This window comes from Urtica dioica, chromosome 2, assembly GCF_054948205.1.
Source record: "Urtica dioica subsp. dioica isolate 48M chromosome 2, U.dioica_male_clone48M_v1_H2, whole genome shotgun sequence".
Classification (NCBI taxonomy): Eukaryota; Viridiplantae; Streptophyta; class Magnoliopsida; order Rosales; family Urticaceae; genus Urtica; species Urtica dioica.
In genome coordinates, this window is record NC_142757.1 from 53,759,161 (window position 1) to 53,778,106 (window position 18,946).

The following is an 18,946-nucleotide window of genomic DNA, read 5'->3' on the forward strand; positions in this document are numbered from 1 at the left end:
AGATGACCTGAACATTTTAATATGAAATAAATTTACATGACTAACCTTTATATGCTTTCAATAAAAATTGAAAAAAATATAATATAGCCAACTATTAAAACACAACAAATAAAAGATTTAATAGTTTACTTCCATATAGAAACTTTAAGTTTGTATATTAGCCAACGTTTGATTAATTATGGTTAATTAGCCACCGTATCTATTAACAATAATCAAATTGACAATTTTACCCGAATAATTTCCACCTATTATAATAAATGGGTGGGTTTTTTATATTTTATTTACAATAAATTGGCGGGTTTTATTTGGAAAAAAATGTCAAATAATTATTGTTAATAGAATTTGTGGCTAATTGATTATAATTAACCAAACAGTGACGCTATTTAGCAAACAATAAATTTGATGTGAATTAGTTGCTTATAAATTTCTATAGGTTTAACTTTTTAATTTCCATTTAAATTCAATCAATTATGCTGATATGATTTCTTGTTTGAAGGAAAGTAGTTATTCATAATTTAAATGGAATATGAGTACGTGTGAAATAGGTAGTTATCTATTTTTGTTTCAAAAAACATGTGAACAACGAATTGTATAATAATCCCTATTTTTAGAGAGCAATTTGTATTCAACGTAATAACTTCATGCATTAATTCGAATTTGCAGTATCGAGCGCTTTTTTTTTTTTTTTTCCTCTTTGTGTTATTCTTTTTTAAATTTTACAATCGGAGTTCCTCCCGAAGCCGCCGAGACATCGCAATCCTTCGTTGTCGATGTCCGGAATCGAATTGCTGGTCTCGCCATTGCTCGTTCTTGACCACGAAGTCATATCTCAGCATCGTCGAGTTCATGCTCGTGGACGACTCGTCATTGCTCGTCCTCGACCACAAAGTCAGATCCACGATCAAGCTTTCACCTTTTTTATATAACATATCTTTAAGATTTTTTTTTTCTTTTCTTTGATACATACATAGAGCTAACTGAGAAGCAATGTCTAATGTGAACTTAATGCGATAATACAATATTTGTTAGGTGTTCATAGACTAGTTAACGAAAACTACATTATTTAGAAGGAAAGACTAAAGAGACTTTTATTAGACACTACAAAGCAAGAAAATAAAAAAGAAGGAAAAAAAAAACCCATCTTCAAAACAATCTACAGAATCTTCGACCGAATCACTCTCTTGAGTGCTTGCTTGATCATCGTTGCCGACACAGCCGTTGATCCCTTTATCTGCAAGTTAACAAAAAATAATATGCCGTTGAGAACTTCAATAATCTTTGACTATATGCATTGAAGATCGAATAATATACCGTGGATTTAACCGTCAAGGAAATAACTCCTTCGATCGTCGAAGATTGAACCGAGTGCGAATCTATGTTGAGATCGCCCAAAGCGTCCATTATCTCTAGCAACACCCCGTCCCTCCATGGACACTTGACCTCGATCACGATTTCTCTGTTCTTCATCCTAACGGCTATATTTTCGGACGAGGCATGATTCGTCTCCGAGACCACTTCGTCGATATCGCAAACTTTCCTCTTATTGGCCAAAGGCCTTTTCCCGCCCCCGATTTTCTTGCTCCCGTAGTTATCGGACGTTCCCTCTCTGGTCTCTTGTGATTTTCCCATTGTGTTTTGTTCCGAGTCGAGCGTCTCTCGGAGAGATTCCAAATCATTGACCCTTCTTTCGAGCTCTCTCAAGTACTCTATCGCGTCGTCGAGTATCGATACTTTGTCATCCTAACGAAAAGAAAAACAAAATGTTTCTACTTTTAAGCTCACATCTATATCCGAATAGTTATTTTAAATAAGCCTTAATAAAAAAAATGAAGGGTTTTCAAAAATGTTGTCAAACAAGGCCTAAACGAGCATCGATAACCATCAGCGCGCTAATAGCTCTAATACAGGTGGGACCCACATGACGTGGTCGAACTCACCTGTATTAGAGTCATTGACGCGCTAATAGTAGTTATCGTTTTCACTAAATAGCTACATGACTAAAACTATACCTTTGAAAGTGAAGGAACTATTGTTTTCAGAACCGAAAACTTTTCGTTGAGCCTTTCCCTCCGTTTCCTCTCCGAAGCCGCGTGGTTGGCTCCGATTTCCTCGACTTCTTCGTCGTTCCGGTTCTCCTCCGGCGATACGATATCACACTTGACGTGCATACGAGGGACTTCAATAAGGATCTTCTTGACTATTCTCTGCGAAGAAGCCATGTCTCTCGAAACCCGCTTCCGAAACCCTCCTCTCTTCCAACGAACAAAGCTCGATTCTCGGTTAAGGTTCTGAAACTGTGGCCCGAGGAGAAGATGGTCCGAATCCTTGAAGAGAGTCGCCATGATGCCTTGGTAGTGGAAGTCTTCGGCTAAAGCACTCGTTTTCGTCTTCATTTTCGTCTCGTGTGTTGTCGATTCAGGCTCCACAAGAGTCTGAGATATGCAATCGCTCGAGTCCATCGAGTTGTGGACGCAGTTACTGAGCTCATCGTCGTCCATGATTTGCCAGCTTTGCACTTGAGAAGCTGTGGCTCCATTAAGTCCTTCCACCATTATCGATTCCTTGGCTGGTCTGTTTGGCTCCAAATCTTCCGAGCTCTTACTTGGGGACAAAAAGTTCAGATCTTTGGGGTTCGGATTTGGAACTTCCATGATTGATTTCTTAAAGTTCTGAATAAGTGTATGATCCTCCAAGACCTTCATAAGATTAGGAACAATAATACACATATCAACTTTAGATTAATAAATTGAAGTGGGATCTTTTCGAGACCAAAAAATGAAGAAAGAAGTACCCGATCTGACATGCCTAGTTCGATGACACCCCCGAGAAACGGAAAGCATATCACTGTCTGATAGGACCAAAATCGAAAAAAGAAATTGCATAATTAGTTTAGCAACATCTTTCTGTTTTTGCAGGATATAAAAGTACATTTGAGAGAGCTCGAGTTTTAAGTACCTGAATCGACGCGCTCTGAAGAAATCAAGCAGACCAAAAAAAATAAATCAGCTTTCTCGCAATGTACTTAAGAAGGCAATTTATTCAAGAAACAAGAAGAACAAGAAGAAAAACAACTACCTTTGCGAGTAGAGATCGGCTAAACACTTTGCTATCCGCAGAATGGGCGTTGTATAGCCATATCGGCTGATCGTTGGCCAATGCTCTCCCGGGCAAACTGAAAGAAGAAAAAAACAACAGAAAATTCGTAAATATCATTCATAGATCAATGACAATAAACATTAGAAGACATACATACGTAAAAATTCGGCACATATAGATTACAATGTCCCATGATTATCAAATTTCGTCGCACCAAAACTCTCAACAACATTCAAATCAATAAGTACGTAAATAAATGCATAAATGTAAGGAAAAAGATTTAGTACCCTTGGCCGAGATTGAAGACGAATGACATGCAAACAAGGTAGTACCACTCTGCATCGGAGAGGTCTTCGGGGGACAAAGCCGCCGATGGCCTCATAGGCACCACTTGGCTCGACTCTCCGGCAGAGAGAGAGTCGTAGAGCTCTCTCAGTTGCTCACTCCTTTGCAGACCCATTTGGTCAGCGTTGAGTTCCACTGCTTGTAGTGTTTTCCTTGTCTTTATATCTCCATTATAATATCCCTCACCCCATTCCAACACCCTTATAAATGGTTGAAAATACTAGTCAAGCAAAAGTCATTGAGCGCATTCCCCAGAAAAGCTCGAGTTTCTACGATTATTTGTTTTCTATGCCAGGTCTTGAACCCGGTTTCAGAAAATCATAAAGATTGAAACTTTATGTTGGTTTACTCTGAAATTACAACTAACCATTGAGCTCATACGTAAACTTCTTAAAAATGTTGAGACTTCACACCTTTTTTAAGTCTTTTTTCCATGGCAAGTCTTGAACAATGTAACCAAACCCAGTTTCAGAAAGTCATAAAGATTGCTCGAGAACAAAAAAATCATAAGTTTTGAAACTTTATGTTGTTTTACTCTGAAACTAGAATTGATCATTTAGCTCATATGTAAACACTTCCAAAAAGGTTGAGACTTTACACTTTTTATGAACAAAAAAAATCTTTCTGTGCCAAGTCTTAAACAATGAAACAAAACCCAGTTTCAGAAAATTATAAAGATTGAAACTCTGTGTTGTTTTTCTCAGAAATTACAATTAACCATTGAGCTCGTATGTAACATTCCCCAAAATGCTTGAGACTTTACACTTGTTTATTTTTCAGTTGCAACAAAACCCAGTTTCAGACACTGGTAAAGATTGAAACTTTATTTTGTTTTACTCTGAAAAATACAACCACATTTTAAATTAAAGGTTGCCTTAATTAGGGTTGGAAAATAGAGTAGAGATGAGCAAACAAGTACATACAATACCCCTGTTTAATTCTAGACAAAAAAACAAAAACAAAAAAATTAGCACTGTGCCAAGAATAATCATTGAGCAACTATGTAAACATTCCCCAAAAAGATTGAGCCTTTTTCTTCCAACTCTTAACAAAATCTAGTTTCAAATCGTTACAAAGCTTGAAACTTTATCTTGTTTTACTCTGAAAACCACAATTTATTTAGAAGGGTTTCCTGAATTAGGCTTTAACTCAGACGAGTTTCAACTAATTGGAGAATAGAGTAGAGATAGGAATGTCCGTACATACCCTGGTTGTTCATGTGAAATGGACCAGAAAATGGCGTAACTCCATTGAATGTTTCTCACAGCTTTGGCAAGTTGTCTCTTCAAATTCTCTATCACTCTCTCCTCACTTTGGAGCTCCATAATTATTTTCAACTTAAAATAAAAATAAAAAATACACTCACTCACTTCTAAACTCTTCAGTATCCAGAATCTATCAAATATGTCAGCAAGTACATGTGTTTAGTTTAGCTCAAGAAACACATAATCATAGATGAATTGTGTCTCAGAGCAAGAAGAAATAAAAAAACATAAATCATCTTTGTCTTAGACAGTGATATTAGACTATTAGAGACTTTAGAGTGAAGATGGTCTTGGATAGTGATACTACAAGTGAAGGACGGAAGAAAAAATAAAAGGAATAAAACTTTGGAGCTAAAATAAATAATATATACTAGAAAATAAAATTTAGAATCTAGGTTTAATTCTTAGAAACTGGGTGGTTCCAAAAATTCTATCAACAAAAACAAAATATCAAAGGTGACAACAGACACCAAAATCTTCGCCTGATAGTAGCTAAAAGAAATGCATTATCTTGTATTTTTTATTTTTTTAAAAAAAGCTATGTATTATCTTCATCTTGTTAATAATTGCCTTCAGAGAATTCTCCAAATCTTAAACACACTAAAACCTATGTCTTAAACACACAAAAACCTATGCTGAATTTATAATTTAAAATTTTAAAAATAATTATTGAAGTTCTCATGGATCTATGACTCGGAAGTGAGGGGTCTACGAAATATATTAAAGAATAATAATTAAAAGAAGCTCCTAATTTTTTAAGGCAAAACGATAAAAGAAGCTCCTAATTATAATTAAAAACTTGAGTAAGTGAACAACTGATATACTGTTTTGTTTATGAATTTTAATATGAAATATAATTGCGCAGCGAAGTTAATTTAAATGAAATAAAATGAGGGCCCCAACACGCAAAAATCATCAATTTTTCTCGGTGGCGTTACATACTTTAATCATTTAATGGTTGGATTTGGTGAAAAATTATAAACAAAATAACAAGAATAATTATTATGTCAGTCGGTCCTTATTATCTGACTATTTGCAGTTTTATATTCTTAAAGTATATTTTTAGTATAATTCGCTGCTTTTACTCTAATTTTTAATTCTGGTATAGTAGAATCTTCATCTTCCGGATATAACCCTTGACTGTTATTTTTTCTTTTTTTATATAAAATTTAACACGTCACGTCATTATAAAAAAAATAAAATAGATATCGTCATATGATGATTGATGAAAGCCTGAGAAGTGAGATTGAGAAACAGCACTGGCTCTGAATCTAATAAAACGTCATAATCTCATCATTGTCATTGACTTAGTCGGCTCGGCTCGGCTCGACTTAATTTTTTTTCCTTCTCTAATGTAATTATGTAAATGTGCAATTCAGCATAGAAAGCGATTATATTGAAAGCTGAAACACTATTTTTCGAGGAGGATTTAAGTACGAGGGGGTATAATTTTTTTTTTTTATCTAGTCTCTACTTAGTTTTCTTTGTATGTATTTGATATTTTATGTCTATGAAGGAATTTGGCTATTAAACATTTAAATAACGTGAATAATTAGAAGAAGAAGAAGAAAAAAAAAAAAAAAAAGGTGACGCAATAGCTTGTCATACATCTTAAACTCGTATTAAAAAAAAAATGTATGTGTATTTCTCTTTGCCAACCAACCTGAAGAAATACTAAAATCTTTTATTAAATTTACAACCAATCTGGCTTAGCTGGATGTGTTGAAAAGGGTAATTTGGAACTTCGAATTCGAAGATTTGGAGGTGTGACTTATTAATTATTTATATTTTGTTTTTTTTTTCTATTTTTGTTGCTCCTTTTTTTTCTATTTTTGTTGGAGCAACAAAAATACTGGTGTATTTAGATTTTAGACATTCGTAGCTTTCTATAGTTAGGTTGGTGGTTATGAAAGTATGGTCCAAAATCTACGAAAGTATATTTCAAAACCAATTTTGTCGCCTATGAATTCCTGGTTATCCAAAGTTCCAAACACAACCCCATTATATCACCCCAAAACACAAAAATAAATTAAATTTGTAAAACAAAACAAGAACTATCATTATAAATAAATACACAAAACAATTCGTACAATATAGTAAAAAAAAAAAAATTACACGTCAATTATTATTTTTTTCAAAAAAAGTCTTTAAAAAAACATTAGTCCTGTAATTCTCTCTATATTGCATTTCATGTGGTAACTTTACTGTTGCTTTTCATATTTTTTTTTTTTTTTAAACCGTGGGCGGCACCACGGGAAGAATATCATTAAAACCCTCACGTATGGCGGAGAAAAATCGTGGTTACAGTCAAGGACTAATACCTCGGCGGTCGTGCTCGGTCTCCAAAAAAGCACAAGGGGGGACCGAGCCCATCCACCGGGCGCCCGTCTCAAAATTAAGAGCAAAACTAGCAAGGTTATGGGCAACCTTATTACACTCCCGAGAATGAAAACCAAAGTCTAGATAATCAAAATTAGGCCTAAGCATCAAAATATCATCAACGAAAGTACCAAGCTCCGAGATTGGGGAAATACCATGGCGAATGTTCGATATCACCTCGAGGCAATCAGATTGGATCATCACATTCTTCCAGCCTAAGTCCAACGCAAAGATCATACCTTGGAGAATCGCCGCAGCCTCCGAAAGTTGAGGGGAGAGACCTTGATGCCAGGTGACAATCTCCGACCCTAGAACCACCCCCAAAGAGGCCCGCGCGACGCATCCAATCCCGAACCTCTGAGCGTGATGGCGAACCGTAGCGTCGACAGAAATTGCAACCGTGCCCTCCGGCGGGGGCCTCCACTTCCGACTTTGGCAAGTATGGCCAGCCCCACGGGTCCCGGTCGTAGCTTTCCAAAAGTCTTGGACGAAACCCCCCGTCCACTCCACGAGGTCCCCAGGGTTCCACACCTTTTTCCCGGCGCAAACGTTGTTCCTGTGGTTCCAAAGTTCCCAAATTAAAGAAATAAAGAGTTCGAGTTTACGTACCTTAAGAACTTTCGAGACCTCAAGGAGCAGCCCTATCGAATCGCCGTCACGGAACAAAGGGAAGAGATCTTTAAAACCGCCAATTTTCCACACTTTGCGGGCCCAAGGGCAGCCCCAAATGGCGTGGAAAAAAGTCTCTACATTAGACGAACAAATAGGACAGAGAATCTCGGTCACAATCTTTCTCTTAGCAAGATTAGCCCAAACCGGGATCCATCCACGACACACCCTCCAAACAAAACTTTTAATCTTAGGGGGGAGCTTGAGACTCCAAAGGATTTTCCACCACTCAATATTCCCGGAAGGGCCCGACGTGCCGGCCAACGGGGAAAAGGTGTCCATTGCTACCCGGTAGCCGCTCTTGACCGAGAACTCGCCGTCCTTCGTATAATGCCACCGAAGCACATCCGGGCCGCCGCTACGGCTCAACGGGATATTAGTAATGATGTCGGCGTCTTCGGGTGAAAACATGGCTTCGATCAAAGGACCATTCCAAACCCCCGTACTCAACATAAGCTCCGAGACCCGCATATCTTCCGGAATAACAGGAGTATCCTCAAAACCAAAAGAAGGGGGACAAGGAATCCATCTATCACCAATCACCGATACCGATTCTCCACTGCGAACCACGCCGGATCACCTCTCTGCCCCAACAAAGGCTTTTCCAAGAAAGGACCCCGATGAGCCGCAGGACGCCTCAAGGATCCTACCCATCGGAAAATAGCTCTCACGGAAAACGCGTCCAACAAGGCTATCCGGCCGCCTAAGGAGACGCCAAACATTCTTAGCGAGGAGAGTCTGATTAAATCTCCCAATATCCCGGAAGCCAAGATCACCATTATCCTTATGGACCGTGAGCTCCGTCCATTTCCACCAGTGGATTTTCTTCTTAAGGAGACGCCAAACATTCTTAGCGAGGAGAGTCTGATTAAATCTCCCAATATCACGGAAGCCAAGACCACCATTATCCTTATGGACCGTGAGCTCCGTCCATTTCCACCAGTGGATTTTCTTCTGACTCACTTGATCCCCCCCCCCACCAAAAGCTAGCCATGGCCCTATGTATATCATCAACGAGCCCCTGCGGGATGCAGAAACAACTAGCGACATAGGAATGAATTGCTTGAAGCACCGCCTTTATGAGAACATCTTTCCCGGCATTCAAGAAAAAAAGCCCCCGCCACGAGTTGATCTTCTCCCAGACACGCTCACGAACATAGGCGAAGATATCCTTTTTTCAATCTGCCCACCGCCGTAGGGAGTCCGGTACCGCTGGTGACACGCCGTGACCGACACCTGGAGGATATTCGCAAGCTCCACCCCGACCGCTTCGTCAACATCCGAGCCAAAAGAAACGTCGGATTTAGAAAAATTGACCACCTGACCCGAGGCCCTCGAGTATTCCGCGAGGCAGCGAGCAACCTCTTCACAGTCCCCCTTCGTGGCTTGGCAAAACACGAGACTATCGTCCGCAAAGAAGAGGTGGGTGATGAAGAGGTCTTGACGGCCGAACCGAACTCCCCTAATAAGTTGCTACTCTTCAGAGCAAAAAAGGAAGAGGAATGGCGAGAGAGGGTCCCCCTGACGCAGCCCCCTACCTGGAATCACATGACCACGAACTTCGCCGTTAATATTAAAAGAAAAACTTACCGAAGCCACGCAGCGCATAATCTTTTCCACCCAACGAGCATCGTAGTCGAGCTTAAGCATCATCGAATCCAAAAAGGCCCACTCCACCCTATCGTAGGCCTTGGCCATGTCGATCTTCAGAGCCGCACACGACCCGTTTCCGAATCTGCCCCGAGGCATGGTGTGGATCGCCTCGTAACAAATCATCACATTGTCGTAGATCTGACGTCCGCCAATAAAAGCACTATGATTCTCTGAAATAGCAAAAGGCATGGTAAGTTTAAGACGCTCTACAATACATTTCGAAATTACCTTGTAGACAACGTTGTAGAGGTTGATGGGCCGGAAGTCGCGAACTCTCTCAGGTTTATCCGTCTTGGGAATGAGGGTGATGATCGTGTTGTCGATATCCCCCACCGGCTTGCCCTCGTTCAACACACCCAAACATAGACCCATCACCTCCTCGCCGACAATATCCCAAAAGCGCTGGTAAAACAAGGCCGGAAAACCATCAGCTCATGGGGCCTTCACCGCCTCCATAGAGAACACAGCCTGTTTCACATCATCACCTGTAAAAGGGGTAAGTAAAGCTAAATTCATATCGTCAGTAATGGTCCGGGATAAGAAGATGTCCGAAAAGTCAGACACCACCACCGACTCGATCCCGCGAGCTCCCACAACCCACTCTCCATTCTCCGCGAAGAGACCCTGGATCTCGTTCTTCTTCCTCCTCGAAGAAGCCTTGCGGTGAAAGAACTTAGAGTTTCTATCTCTACATTTTAACCAGGTAGCGCGACTGCGTTGGCGCCAAAACTTAGAGTTTCTCTTTTTCCTCTAGCGCATCCAGCTGACGCTCTTCCCGCCGAATAGCCTCCACGTCTCTCCTGGGCCCTTCCTCTCTCACTCGCCGGAGGACGTTGTTGTTACGTTGTTTTGTTGGTTTTATTTTTTTAGTGCAAGTGGTATGGAAATATGTCGGGTGTTATGTTGTCACTTCTGGTTTGACATCTTTCCTCGTGTGTGCAGACAGTATTTCAGGCAAGTTTCCAGTTTTGACAGATTGCCTCGCTGGTGACTTATTGCTGAGTTATTGCCTTGCTGCTGTCTTCATTACAAGATATCTGCCTCGTTGGAGCCTTCATTGCAGATATCCTTCGCTGCTATCTTCATTGCACGAATATTCACTTTGATGGAGTCTTTACTTTGTGATATTCGCTTGAGGCCGGGTAAGGAAACCCGAGATACCTTCCAGGATTGTACAGCTGCTATAAAAGCCATGCGCTCTCCCTTAGCAGCTTTGACGCTTTATCAAAATACCTAGAGCTCCTAGACGTGCAAGACCGGCGGATTGGGAGGCTTTGTGTTTTGATAAGAGCGGTGTAATTCCTCAAACACTATTCCACAAAGATTGAGTGTTTGTGAGATTTGGGTTTTGTGTTCTCGTGATTGAAGGTTCACGTACTGCTGAAGACTAGAGGTCATCCGAGCCAGGAGGTTGCTCGAAGGGTGGAATTGAGACGGAGCTCAAATTCAGAGGGAGTCCCTGTCTAGGTGATCACTGGTAGTAATAGTCTCTAGGTTTTATTGATTTGTTGATTGTAATCAGATATAAACCTTGTGTGTACTATTGACTACAAGATAGTGAAAATCATTTCCACTGGCAGCGTGCCCCCAGATGTAAGTGTGTTTCACCGAACTGGGTAACCATATCGTGTGTTCTTTGTTTACTGCCTTTTTGTTGTTTATCCATATCTGTGTTCAAGCAAGTTGTCGGACACATTGTCAACACATTGTGTGCGACATCTTGTCTTTGCGACTAATCAGAATTTTCAGACGTCTTTTTGCCTCACGATCCGGTCTTTAAAACCCCTCCGACTAGCGGAACCCCACCTCAAGAGCGACTCACGGCAGCGAGCCAGAAAAGGAGCCAAACCGCCGATCCCCCCCTCCCCCGCGTCCGCCTTCCAAGCCTCCTTAACAACCTCCTCGCAGCCCTCGTCACTACACCAGGACTCCTCAAAAAAGAACCGTCTAGGCCTCCTCCTCGGCCCCCTAACCAACGACCCCGATGTAGACAAAAGGAGGGGCCGATGATCAGACCCCCGAAACTCCAGGTGCCTTACCGAAGCCGAGGGAAAGGCGCCAGACCAAATCGGGTTGACCAGACATCTATCCAATCTCCCCGCACTACTGAGAAGATCCTCGCTGCGGTGCCACGTAAAGATATCACCTTCAAACCCCAGATCCCCCAAATCGCAATCCTCCATCATCCTTCTGAAATCCTCGAGAAGCCTTGGCCCCCTTGATCTATCACCACTTCGAGTCATTAAATAAAATAGAAGTGGTTATTTTAGCAATGATGTGTTTAAAATTAAATAAATAAACACACACACACACAAACAAACTTCTATTTAAAAAAAAAATAGAAAGAAAATAACTCGCCTTATTGCATATCTGTTACAGACTTCTTTATTAATATTTCATTTTTACAATGTACGATTGATTATATTCAAACATTTTAGAGATTGTAAAAATCGTACATTGTATGGTCATCTCATCAAATTGATGTAAATAGTCTACACCAAAAATTGTGTCATCTCATCAATTTAAATTTGTATCGTCTAAATTTTAGAGATCACTCATAAACAGAAAACGGAAAAATGATTTTTATTTACTACCTTCAACGGAAAAAAAAAATAAAAAAAAATAAAAAATAAAAAACTAATAGAATTAAACAATACATGATAAGATGTAAATAGCAATTATAAAAATAAGTTATAATAAAAAAATTAAAAATAAGTTGGGCACAAAATCTTAGGCCTATCATTTTGACAAGTAAGCTCTAGCCGCTCTCTTCCTCTAACAAAATAGTTGGTGTTTTAAATTTTTCGTACCGTCGCCTCTTCTAAAACATAAATTTCTAGTGATCTTAACTAACGGAGGACTCTCGATTTGCGGGATGTATTTTTTCTTTTTCTCCATGTCTTCATTGCTTTTTGGTTAGTTCATTGTGAGCAAGAGCTTCTCGACTCTTCGCGGCCATTGTCTGGAGATTGGAATCGTAACCAGCTCAACGAGTGCAAGCCTGTCTACGTCGTGCAAATCAGTGTTTCTCAGCTGTGTCTCCAAATGAGATATTTTTATCTTCATTTTATTTTGTTTTTATGTTCTAATGATCTTAACGTGGATCTGATTTTTTTTACCACCGAATATATTTGATCAGTGTGGGTGTTTAATTATATTATGGGTCCATTTGAAAAATAGCCAACTTAAACATTTAATATTGTTAAATAGTCAACGTTTGGTAAATTTTAAGTAAATAACAATTTTCATGTATTTACAGACGTAAATGTTAGATAAATTAGTCAACTTCATATATTAGGTCACGACATTATTTACGGCTATTTACCTAAGATTTATCAAACGTTGGCTATTTATCAACGTCAAACATTTAAGTTTGCTATTTTCTTAATTTTCTGGTCTATTATTTAGATATGAACCACAATTTTTTTCCTAGGCAGATAACTCATTGTTTCGTTATAATATTGTGGGGTGTTTGTGATCCACTTTCTTCATTTTTTTTTCAACGATTTTGAAATTTTTTCCGTTGAACTAAAGTTCTCTTGTAATTTAATTTTTTTTTTTTTTTGGCTTTTACGTGGGAAGCCATTTTATGCATTAAAAAAAGATCAAATAAAATTAAAACGAAGTTTAATTATTTCAATAAATATATGTAAACATAGTTGGTTCTTATATCTGAGTATAAAAATGTAATGGGAACCAATTGAGAGAAGATAAAAAAAAGAAGAGGTGAATAAAATAACAGACAAAGAGATACGAGTGGGATTGTATATAATTATGTATATGAATATTTAAATTATATATACAAGTGGAGTTGGGAGATTTCTTGTACCTACTAGTCAACTACGCATCCTCCGCCGGCAATCACTTTGCTCGAAGGTAGTACGATCACAAACATTTTATCTTATATTTAAAAACTAAATGATATAAAATGCCATCGTTTTTTTAGTGACGTTAATTAGACGTTTTGTAGCAGTGAAGACGTATATAATTATATTATAGAGTTAATTAAACTCACAATCATGAGTAAGTCTAAAATAAACAATGTATATCATGATAAATTTGAAATTTGAAATTTGAAATTGAGGTTAAATCATAAAATTCTATGTAAAGATTGTGTAACATTTCTAGTTGAAACTAATCTCGCAACCACGAGAATTAATAGTTATCTTTGTTAATGAGGGTGTAGCTGTGCCTAAATCAAATAAACGAAGTATCTATTAACAAAAAAAAAAGTATAATTGTAATATAATTAACTTAGGATAACTTAGGATGGCCAGCAAATAAATTTTTATTGGACTTTAGTTGATGGAGTAACAAGTTAGTGAAGGTTTTAGGTTTAGACCTTAAAAGGTCATTTATACGGTAGAGTGTCCGTATTTATTACTAAGTAAATATAAATAATAAATATAAAACTAGATTGCATAATGTTTCATAATTGTCTCATGTTTTCAGTCAAATTTTATGTAGTATTGTTTGAATCCCTATTTTAAATTTTCGTAATATGTGTGTGCGCGCGCGCATATTATATATATAGCATGCATATATAGGGAATTAAATACCATTTTTTTTAATAATATACCATGGATTCCGTACTCACTTCATCAAATCATAAGAGAACACCAATAAAAAAAAATCAATATTATTTTCAGTTGTTTGAGCGGTGGGGATAAACATTTATTATGGTCCAACTAATTATTAGACGGAGCACGTAATACGTTAGTTGGTTGTACTCGTACCATATATGGGTCGTATTATTTACGGTTGTCCAAAATTAATTAATGTTACGATAATACATTGAATATATTTCTTGCAATTTTGTCGCATCTTAAACAATGTTCATTTCCTTGTAACCGATTCCACTGATTTTTCTAATATATTTATAGTTGATTAGATTTGATTTGAATCGAACCAAGTCCACGAGTCGTTGGTTTATTAATTATTTTTTGTAATGGTTTTAATTATAAAATTTATAAATTAGTATGTGACCAGAAAGCTTATAGATGGAACGTAAGTTATGGTGCAAGTTAAGAACTCGAGATTATTGGTCAGTTTTTTTTAGAGGTAAACGGCTACTTTATAAAGTTTTTTTTTTTTAACATAAAAATATAGCTATCTATGGTTAACCATGTTTGGACCATTAAAATTAATTTCAATTATTTTTATTTTATATTTTTCTGGTACTGTATATTTCTGGTGGAAAAAAAAAACACTTCAATGATAAAGAATTTTTTTTTTTTCCACAAAATAGATTGAATTCATGCCATTACACTATAGGAGATCTCAAGGAACCAGATAGTGCTACCTAAGCTAAGATTTCGGGAAATCTAAAGTGGAATTTGAGTTTTGGGATTGAGGAGAAAGAAATATGGTGATTAATTCATTAAGTGACAGAGACGAAGTTTAGAAATTTTAATCAAATTCATAGCTAATTCAGTCACCAAAATTTTGAAATTTGTTAAATAGTTAATATTTTATAAATTTTAAATAAATAATCATAATAATCATTTGATCTTGTTTGGACGTTTTCAATATTTCATTTATGCCATTTGAGTTGAGTCCGATGATTTATTTATAACTATTTACAACTATTAACATCTTCCGGACTATATTAATAAATCTTGTGGCTATTTACTTAAAATTTACCAAAAAATAATTATATGATAAAATTTGAGTTTTCATATAGCTATATATCTTGAGATTTTAAAAGAAAAACTTTATAATAATGATAATAATAGAGTTTGTAATTTTGAAGTAAAACAATTTTAGCATTTTTTTCGAAAGAAAGACTATCACTCTTAAAAGGAACAATAAAATAGAGAGATGGAAAAAGTGGAAGACTTTTTGGTTGAGTACAGTATATAAACAGATAAATTCAACGTAGAAAAAAAAATCAAAATAATTTTGTTGCTTATTAGGCACACAATTATTTCTAGTAACACTATGCCTTCAATTAGTGCATCGAGATTAAATAATTACATAACAAGAGTTGGTAGATTTCTCGAGGCAATGAACTATGACTTTTTGCACATTGTTTTAGCCTTCTCAAGAATCAAAAATATTGTCTTACCTTAATAAATAGATGGCTACATTATGAGCTTTATAATATAATCAGATGAGATTAGCTAGCCAGATACTAAACCCTAGGCACGCAACTAAACCATGCCGTTGCTACTATATAACATACTTTATTGATAAATGATAAATGATAAATGATAAATGATAAATGATAAATGATAAATGATAAATTAAGTTGACTAGCTACACCTTGCTTAAGAACATGTTTCTTCTCATCTCATGTGATGTGTATAGAAATCAGAGATCGACTCTATGACATGAAAGACATGCTTTTTTTTGTGCGTCTATTTTTTTTTTGTCTTTTTACCCTTGCCATTACTTAAAAAGTAGGTCATAATATATCAATTGGGGAAAAAAAAAGTGGTCAATTGGCAGGCAACAAATAATGCAGAGTAAATAATACCATTTCATAAAATAAAAATAACATTAGCTTAAGTCCAAATTTACTTGGGTACATACAGGCAAAATAAAATGTTCCAAAGAGTTACTCACTGGGTGCTCTTAGCCATGGGGCTAGAGGTTGATTTGTTTGTTGAGCAAAGTGTTTAAAAGAAGAGCACAAATTTTCTTGGTACTGATTTTAATCTAACCAATACGTCGAAAGAAAGGTAAAAATGCGAAGTCAAGGGATTCGGAGGAGTTTGTTCACGGCGGAGTCTAGAATGTCAACAGTTCTCCTTAAGATTTTTCTTCCATCGCGTTAAGGAGAGCTATAAAAACTATTTTCGAAAAACTTGGAGTGGAAATAATATCTACCCTTAGTATTAAGCATAATAAAAATTAAATAAAAACCAAATTACAGATTAATAATGTCAAGGATACAGCTGAGCAGCTAGATTGTCCATGCCCTTCATTTCCTCGTTTAATCTGCCATAAAATATTCAAAATTTAAACAAACAAAAAAAAAACATATTTTTCTTAGGAAGGAAGGCCTAGCCAAATTTCCTGAATATCAAGATTAGACTGAATCTTATTTATTGTTTTAGTCACATAAGAATCTGAACTGCCTAGTCCAATATAGCCATGAAGATCTAGTTTCAGAGTTCTAGGCACACTCTAGTTTGAAACCACATCAATAATCCTCCGAATGAATGGCTTGTCACTCAAGGCATTTAGGGCAAAAATGTTCTTTCACCTTGCAATTGCTGAAACCGAAACTTTAGCCCACCAAACATTTTATAGGTACTTGATTGTAATTTCTCAGGACCTGGCAAATTTTTTTTTTTTTTTGCCAATGACAGAAAACCTCATAAATTGATGCCACGATAACAATCGAGCAAGCATGTAACGTCTACTTCTTAAATTCATTGGATAAAACACAGAGTTTGAAAAAAAAAAAAAAATACCTGAGGCATGAATTTATATATCGGTTTCCCTTTGTTGAAGCATCAAGCACTGCAGATATATGAAACCCCACTTAAAACTGTAATCTTTTTGTTTAGGGATTGAGTAATCCTAAACACCAGACAATGAAAGAGAGAAACAAAAAAAATAACAAACCGTAATTTTTATATAAACGGAAGCTTTATATAGTTCTTACCGGATTCTTGAAGACGACCGGCAGCGTCACTGAAGCATTGCACGTGATCAACCGAATTACTAGTAATCTGCAATAATAACATTGGATTTAAAAAACTAAAAAGTCAAAAACACAAAAGTGAAGGGAAAAAAATCTCTTCTTCCCTTCTCTTTTTTTCAACTTCCTTGGCAGCCAAAACTGAACTAAGATTACACGAAAAGACTTAGATCAATAATTAATAAAAAAAAAAAAAAAAAAAAAAAGGAGACTTAGACATTCTTCGAATTTCTCGTGATCCAACCAAACAGAGACTCAAACTCTCGAATTCCAAGCATCAAAAGGAGATATGCATTGAGAAGAGTACACACAGAATCCCATAGTTCAGTTCTCTCTTCGAAATCACAAATGCATTCACGCTCTCACAATCCAAACAGAGATTCGGAAGAAAAATGGCTCAAATCAAAAGGCAAAAGTCTATCCAATTGACTAGTCGTCTGTTACGGCCTAACTCGAAAAATCTCACTCTTCAACTGTTTCTTTCCCAGAAAAACCAGAAGAATTAGGACTGTTATAAACAATCCGAATCATGACCTTTCAATTTTCTCTTTAAACTAATCGAACGAGAGAAGAAATGCTCTCAAAACTTCAAATTTTAACCAGAGCTAAAACTCACAAAATTCTAAGTAAAACCAGAAATTATAAAAATTAATGAACTATATCATAATCATTCAATTTCTTGCCAATTCCTTCAATTTCTCTCAATACAATCAATGAACAGAGTTTTCTCTGAAGACAAATCGAACGAACTAATTAAAAATGAGGTCAAATCGGCTAGACTCCCAAAAATATAAATTCCTTGGGGTTTCCTACGCTTAGTCGCAATTCAAACATAGAAGAATAAGGAACGAACCTCAGCTAGAGCAACGCGAAGAGAAGCGAACAGAGAAGTGAAGCTATCGGAGATCGCTAGAGAGTCTCTCTCCACCACTTCGATCGCTCTCAGAATATCCGTCCGGTTCGGCGGCGGTTCCGATTCGGTACGGGAGTCATCACCGGAAACGAACTCCGGGACTATGGACGGCGGATCGACGTCTATTGGATCCGGCGTTAGGGTTTCGGAGCTCATCGGAAAGTCTTCGCTGGCTCCCTCCATTTCCCGCGGTTTTTATCTGGTACAGCGCAGTTTTATACGGGCCTTTTACATCTGTTTTTTAATTGGGCAGATTTCGAATTTTTTTTTTATCATATTAAAATAAAGAACTTTTTTTACTCTCCAAAAAGTTACCCTTAATTTTTATAATTTTATTGCATAATGTCAACAATACAATACTACGAAAAAAAAAATATAAGCATCAAACTTTTTTTTTAACAAGTTAAGACGTCAAATTCTAAAATATTCAACATTATAATTAAATGATAATACTACGTCTGCAAATTTTCAAAGGATGGAAGATAATTATAAACATTAAATTTAGAGCAACTATATGATCCCCTTATAAATCTCTTGAAGTTTTATGGATAAATCAAAACACCTAAAAAAACATTCATCTCTCGAGAAAGGACGTCCGAGTATCTGAACAATTAAAACCATAAAAAATAGTAATCTCATCCTTATATAACAAAAGAATTGTGAAAACAAAAATATCTAACGCGAAATCAACAGCTATGAAAAAGGTGGACAATAGTGGCGGTTCCATCGTCAAGAATGTCAAGGAAGAATATTGTGAGTGTATGAATCCAACTCCTCGTCTCAAACCAACATCATTGGGCTTAAGGCCAAAGACTAGCTTTGTAGCATAAACTCAAACTGCAAAATTGACATGGCCAACCTCCCTCGAGATAAGTTAAAATAAATCATTTGGGCTTAAGGCCCAACGTATAGATAAGCACATCTCTTCAACGTTAGCTAAGGGAAAAATCAATATATGTCCACCCCGGAAGAAAC

General features: G+C 36.9%; 3 protein-coding genes across 3 annotated transcripts; all 3 read right to left on the reverse strand.

The window, feature by feature from the left end:
- Positions 1–649: 649 nt before the first annotated feature.
- Positions 650–4,970, reverse strand: LOC149405683 (transcription factor GLABRA 3-like). The gene is made up of 8 exons (XM_089607952.1): positions 4,648–4,970; positions 3,384–3,641; positions 3,076–3,172; positions 2,956–2,970; positions 2,792–2,848; positions 2,010–2,696; positions 1,312–1,740; positions 650–1,231 (listed from the first exon to the last, which is right to left on the reverse strand). The coding sequence occupies exons 1-8, from the start codon at positions 4,764–4,766 to the stop codon at positions 1,154–1,156; spliced, it is 1,740 nt and encodes a 579-aa protein (XP_089464078.1). The 5' UTR covers positions 4,767–4,970; the 3' UTR covers positions 650–1,153.
- A 3,360-nt stretch (positions 4,971–8,330) lies between these two features.
- LOC149405684 (uncharacterized) lies at positions 8,331–11,590 on the reverse strand. Its single transcript, XM_089607857.1, has 6 exons — positions 11,169–11,590; positions 9,855–10,095; positions 9,636–9,809; positions 9,345–9,545; positions 8,911–9,227; positions 8,331–8,829 (listed from the first exon to the last, which is right to left on the reverse strand). The coding sequence occupies exons 1-6, from the start codon at positions 11,588–11,590 to the stop codon at positions 8,331–8,333; spliced, it is 1,854 nt and encodes a 617-aa protein (XP_089463983.1).
- Positions 11,591–15,868: 4,278 nt separating this feature from the next.
- LOC149405685 (uncharacterized) lies at positions 15,869–18,206 on the reverse strand. Its single transcript, XM_089606449.1, has 5 exons — positions 17,912–18,206; positions 17,023–17,089; positions 16,829–16,877; positions 16,305–16,349; positions 15,869–16,171 (listed from the first exon to the last, which is right to left on the reverse strand). The coding sequence occupies exons 1-5, from the start codon at positions 18,152–18,154 to the stop codon at positions 16,105–16,107; spliced, it is 471 nt and encodes a 156-aa protein (XP_089462575.1). The 5' UTR covers positions 18,155–18,206; the 3' UTR covers positions 15,869–16,104.
- Positions 18,207–18,946: the final 740 nt, after the last annotated feature.

Excerpts from the sequence above, each read along its gene's own strand:
- LOC149405683 (XM_089607952.1), bottom strand. The coding sequence starts at position 4,766 with ATGGAGCTCCAAAGTGAGGAGAGAGTGATAGAGAATTTGAAGAGACAA. Across the intron at positions 2,697-2,791 it reads AACTAGGCATGTCAGATCGG|GTCTTGGAGGATCATACACT; the intron begins GTACTTCTTTCT and ends AATCTTATGAAG. Across the intron at positions 1,741-2,009 it reads TAGTTCCTTCACTTTCAAAG|GATGACAAAGTATCGATACT; the intron begins GTATAGTTTTAG and ends TCTTTTCGTTAG.
- LOC149405685 (XM_089606449.1), bottom strand. The coding sequence starts at position 18,154 with ATGGAGGGAGCCAGCGAAGACTTTCCGATGAGCTCCGAAACCCTAACG. Across the intron at positions 17,090-17,911 it reads TTCGCGTTGCTCTAGCTGAG|ATTACTAGTAATTCGGTTGA; the intron begins GTTCGTTCCTTA and ends TTATTATTGCAG. Across the intron at positions 16,350-16,828 it reads TATATAAATTCATGCCTCAG|ATTAAACGAGGAAATGAAGG; the intron begins GTATTTTTTTTT and ends ATTTTATGGCAG.
- LOC149405684 (XM_089607857.1), bottom strand. The coding sequence starts at position 11,590 with ATGGAGGATTGCGATTTGGGGGATCTGGGGTTTGAAGGTGATATCTTT. Across the intron at positions 9,810-9,854 it reads CTGTGTTCTCTATGGAGGCG|CGCTTTTGGGATATTGTCGG; the intron begins GTGAAGGCCCCA and ends TTGTTTTACCAG. Across the intron at positions 8,830-8,910 it reads AAAAGGATATCTTCGCCTAT|GCGGTGCTTCAAGCAATTCA; the intron begins GTTCGTGAGCGT and ends GTTCTCATAAAG.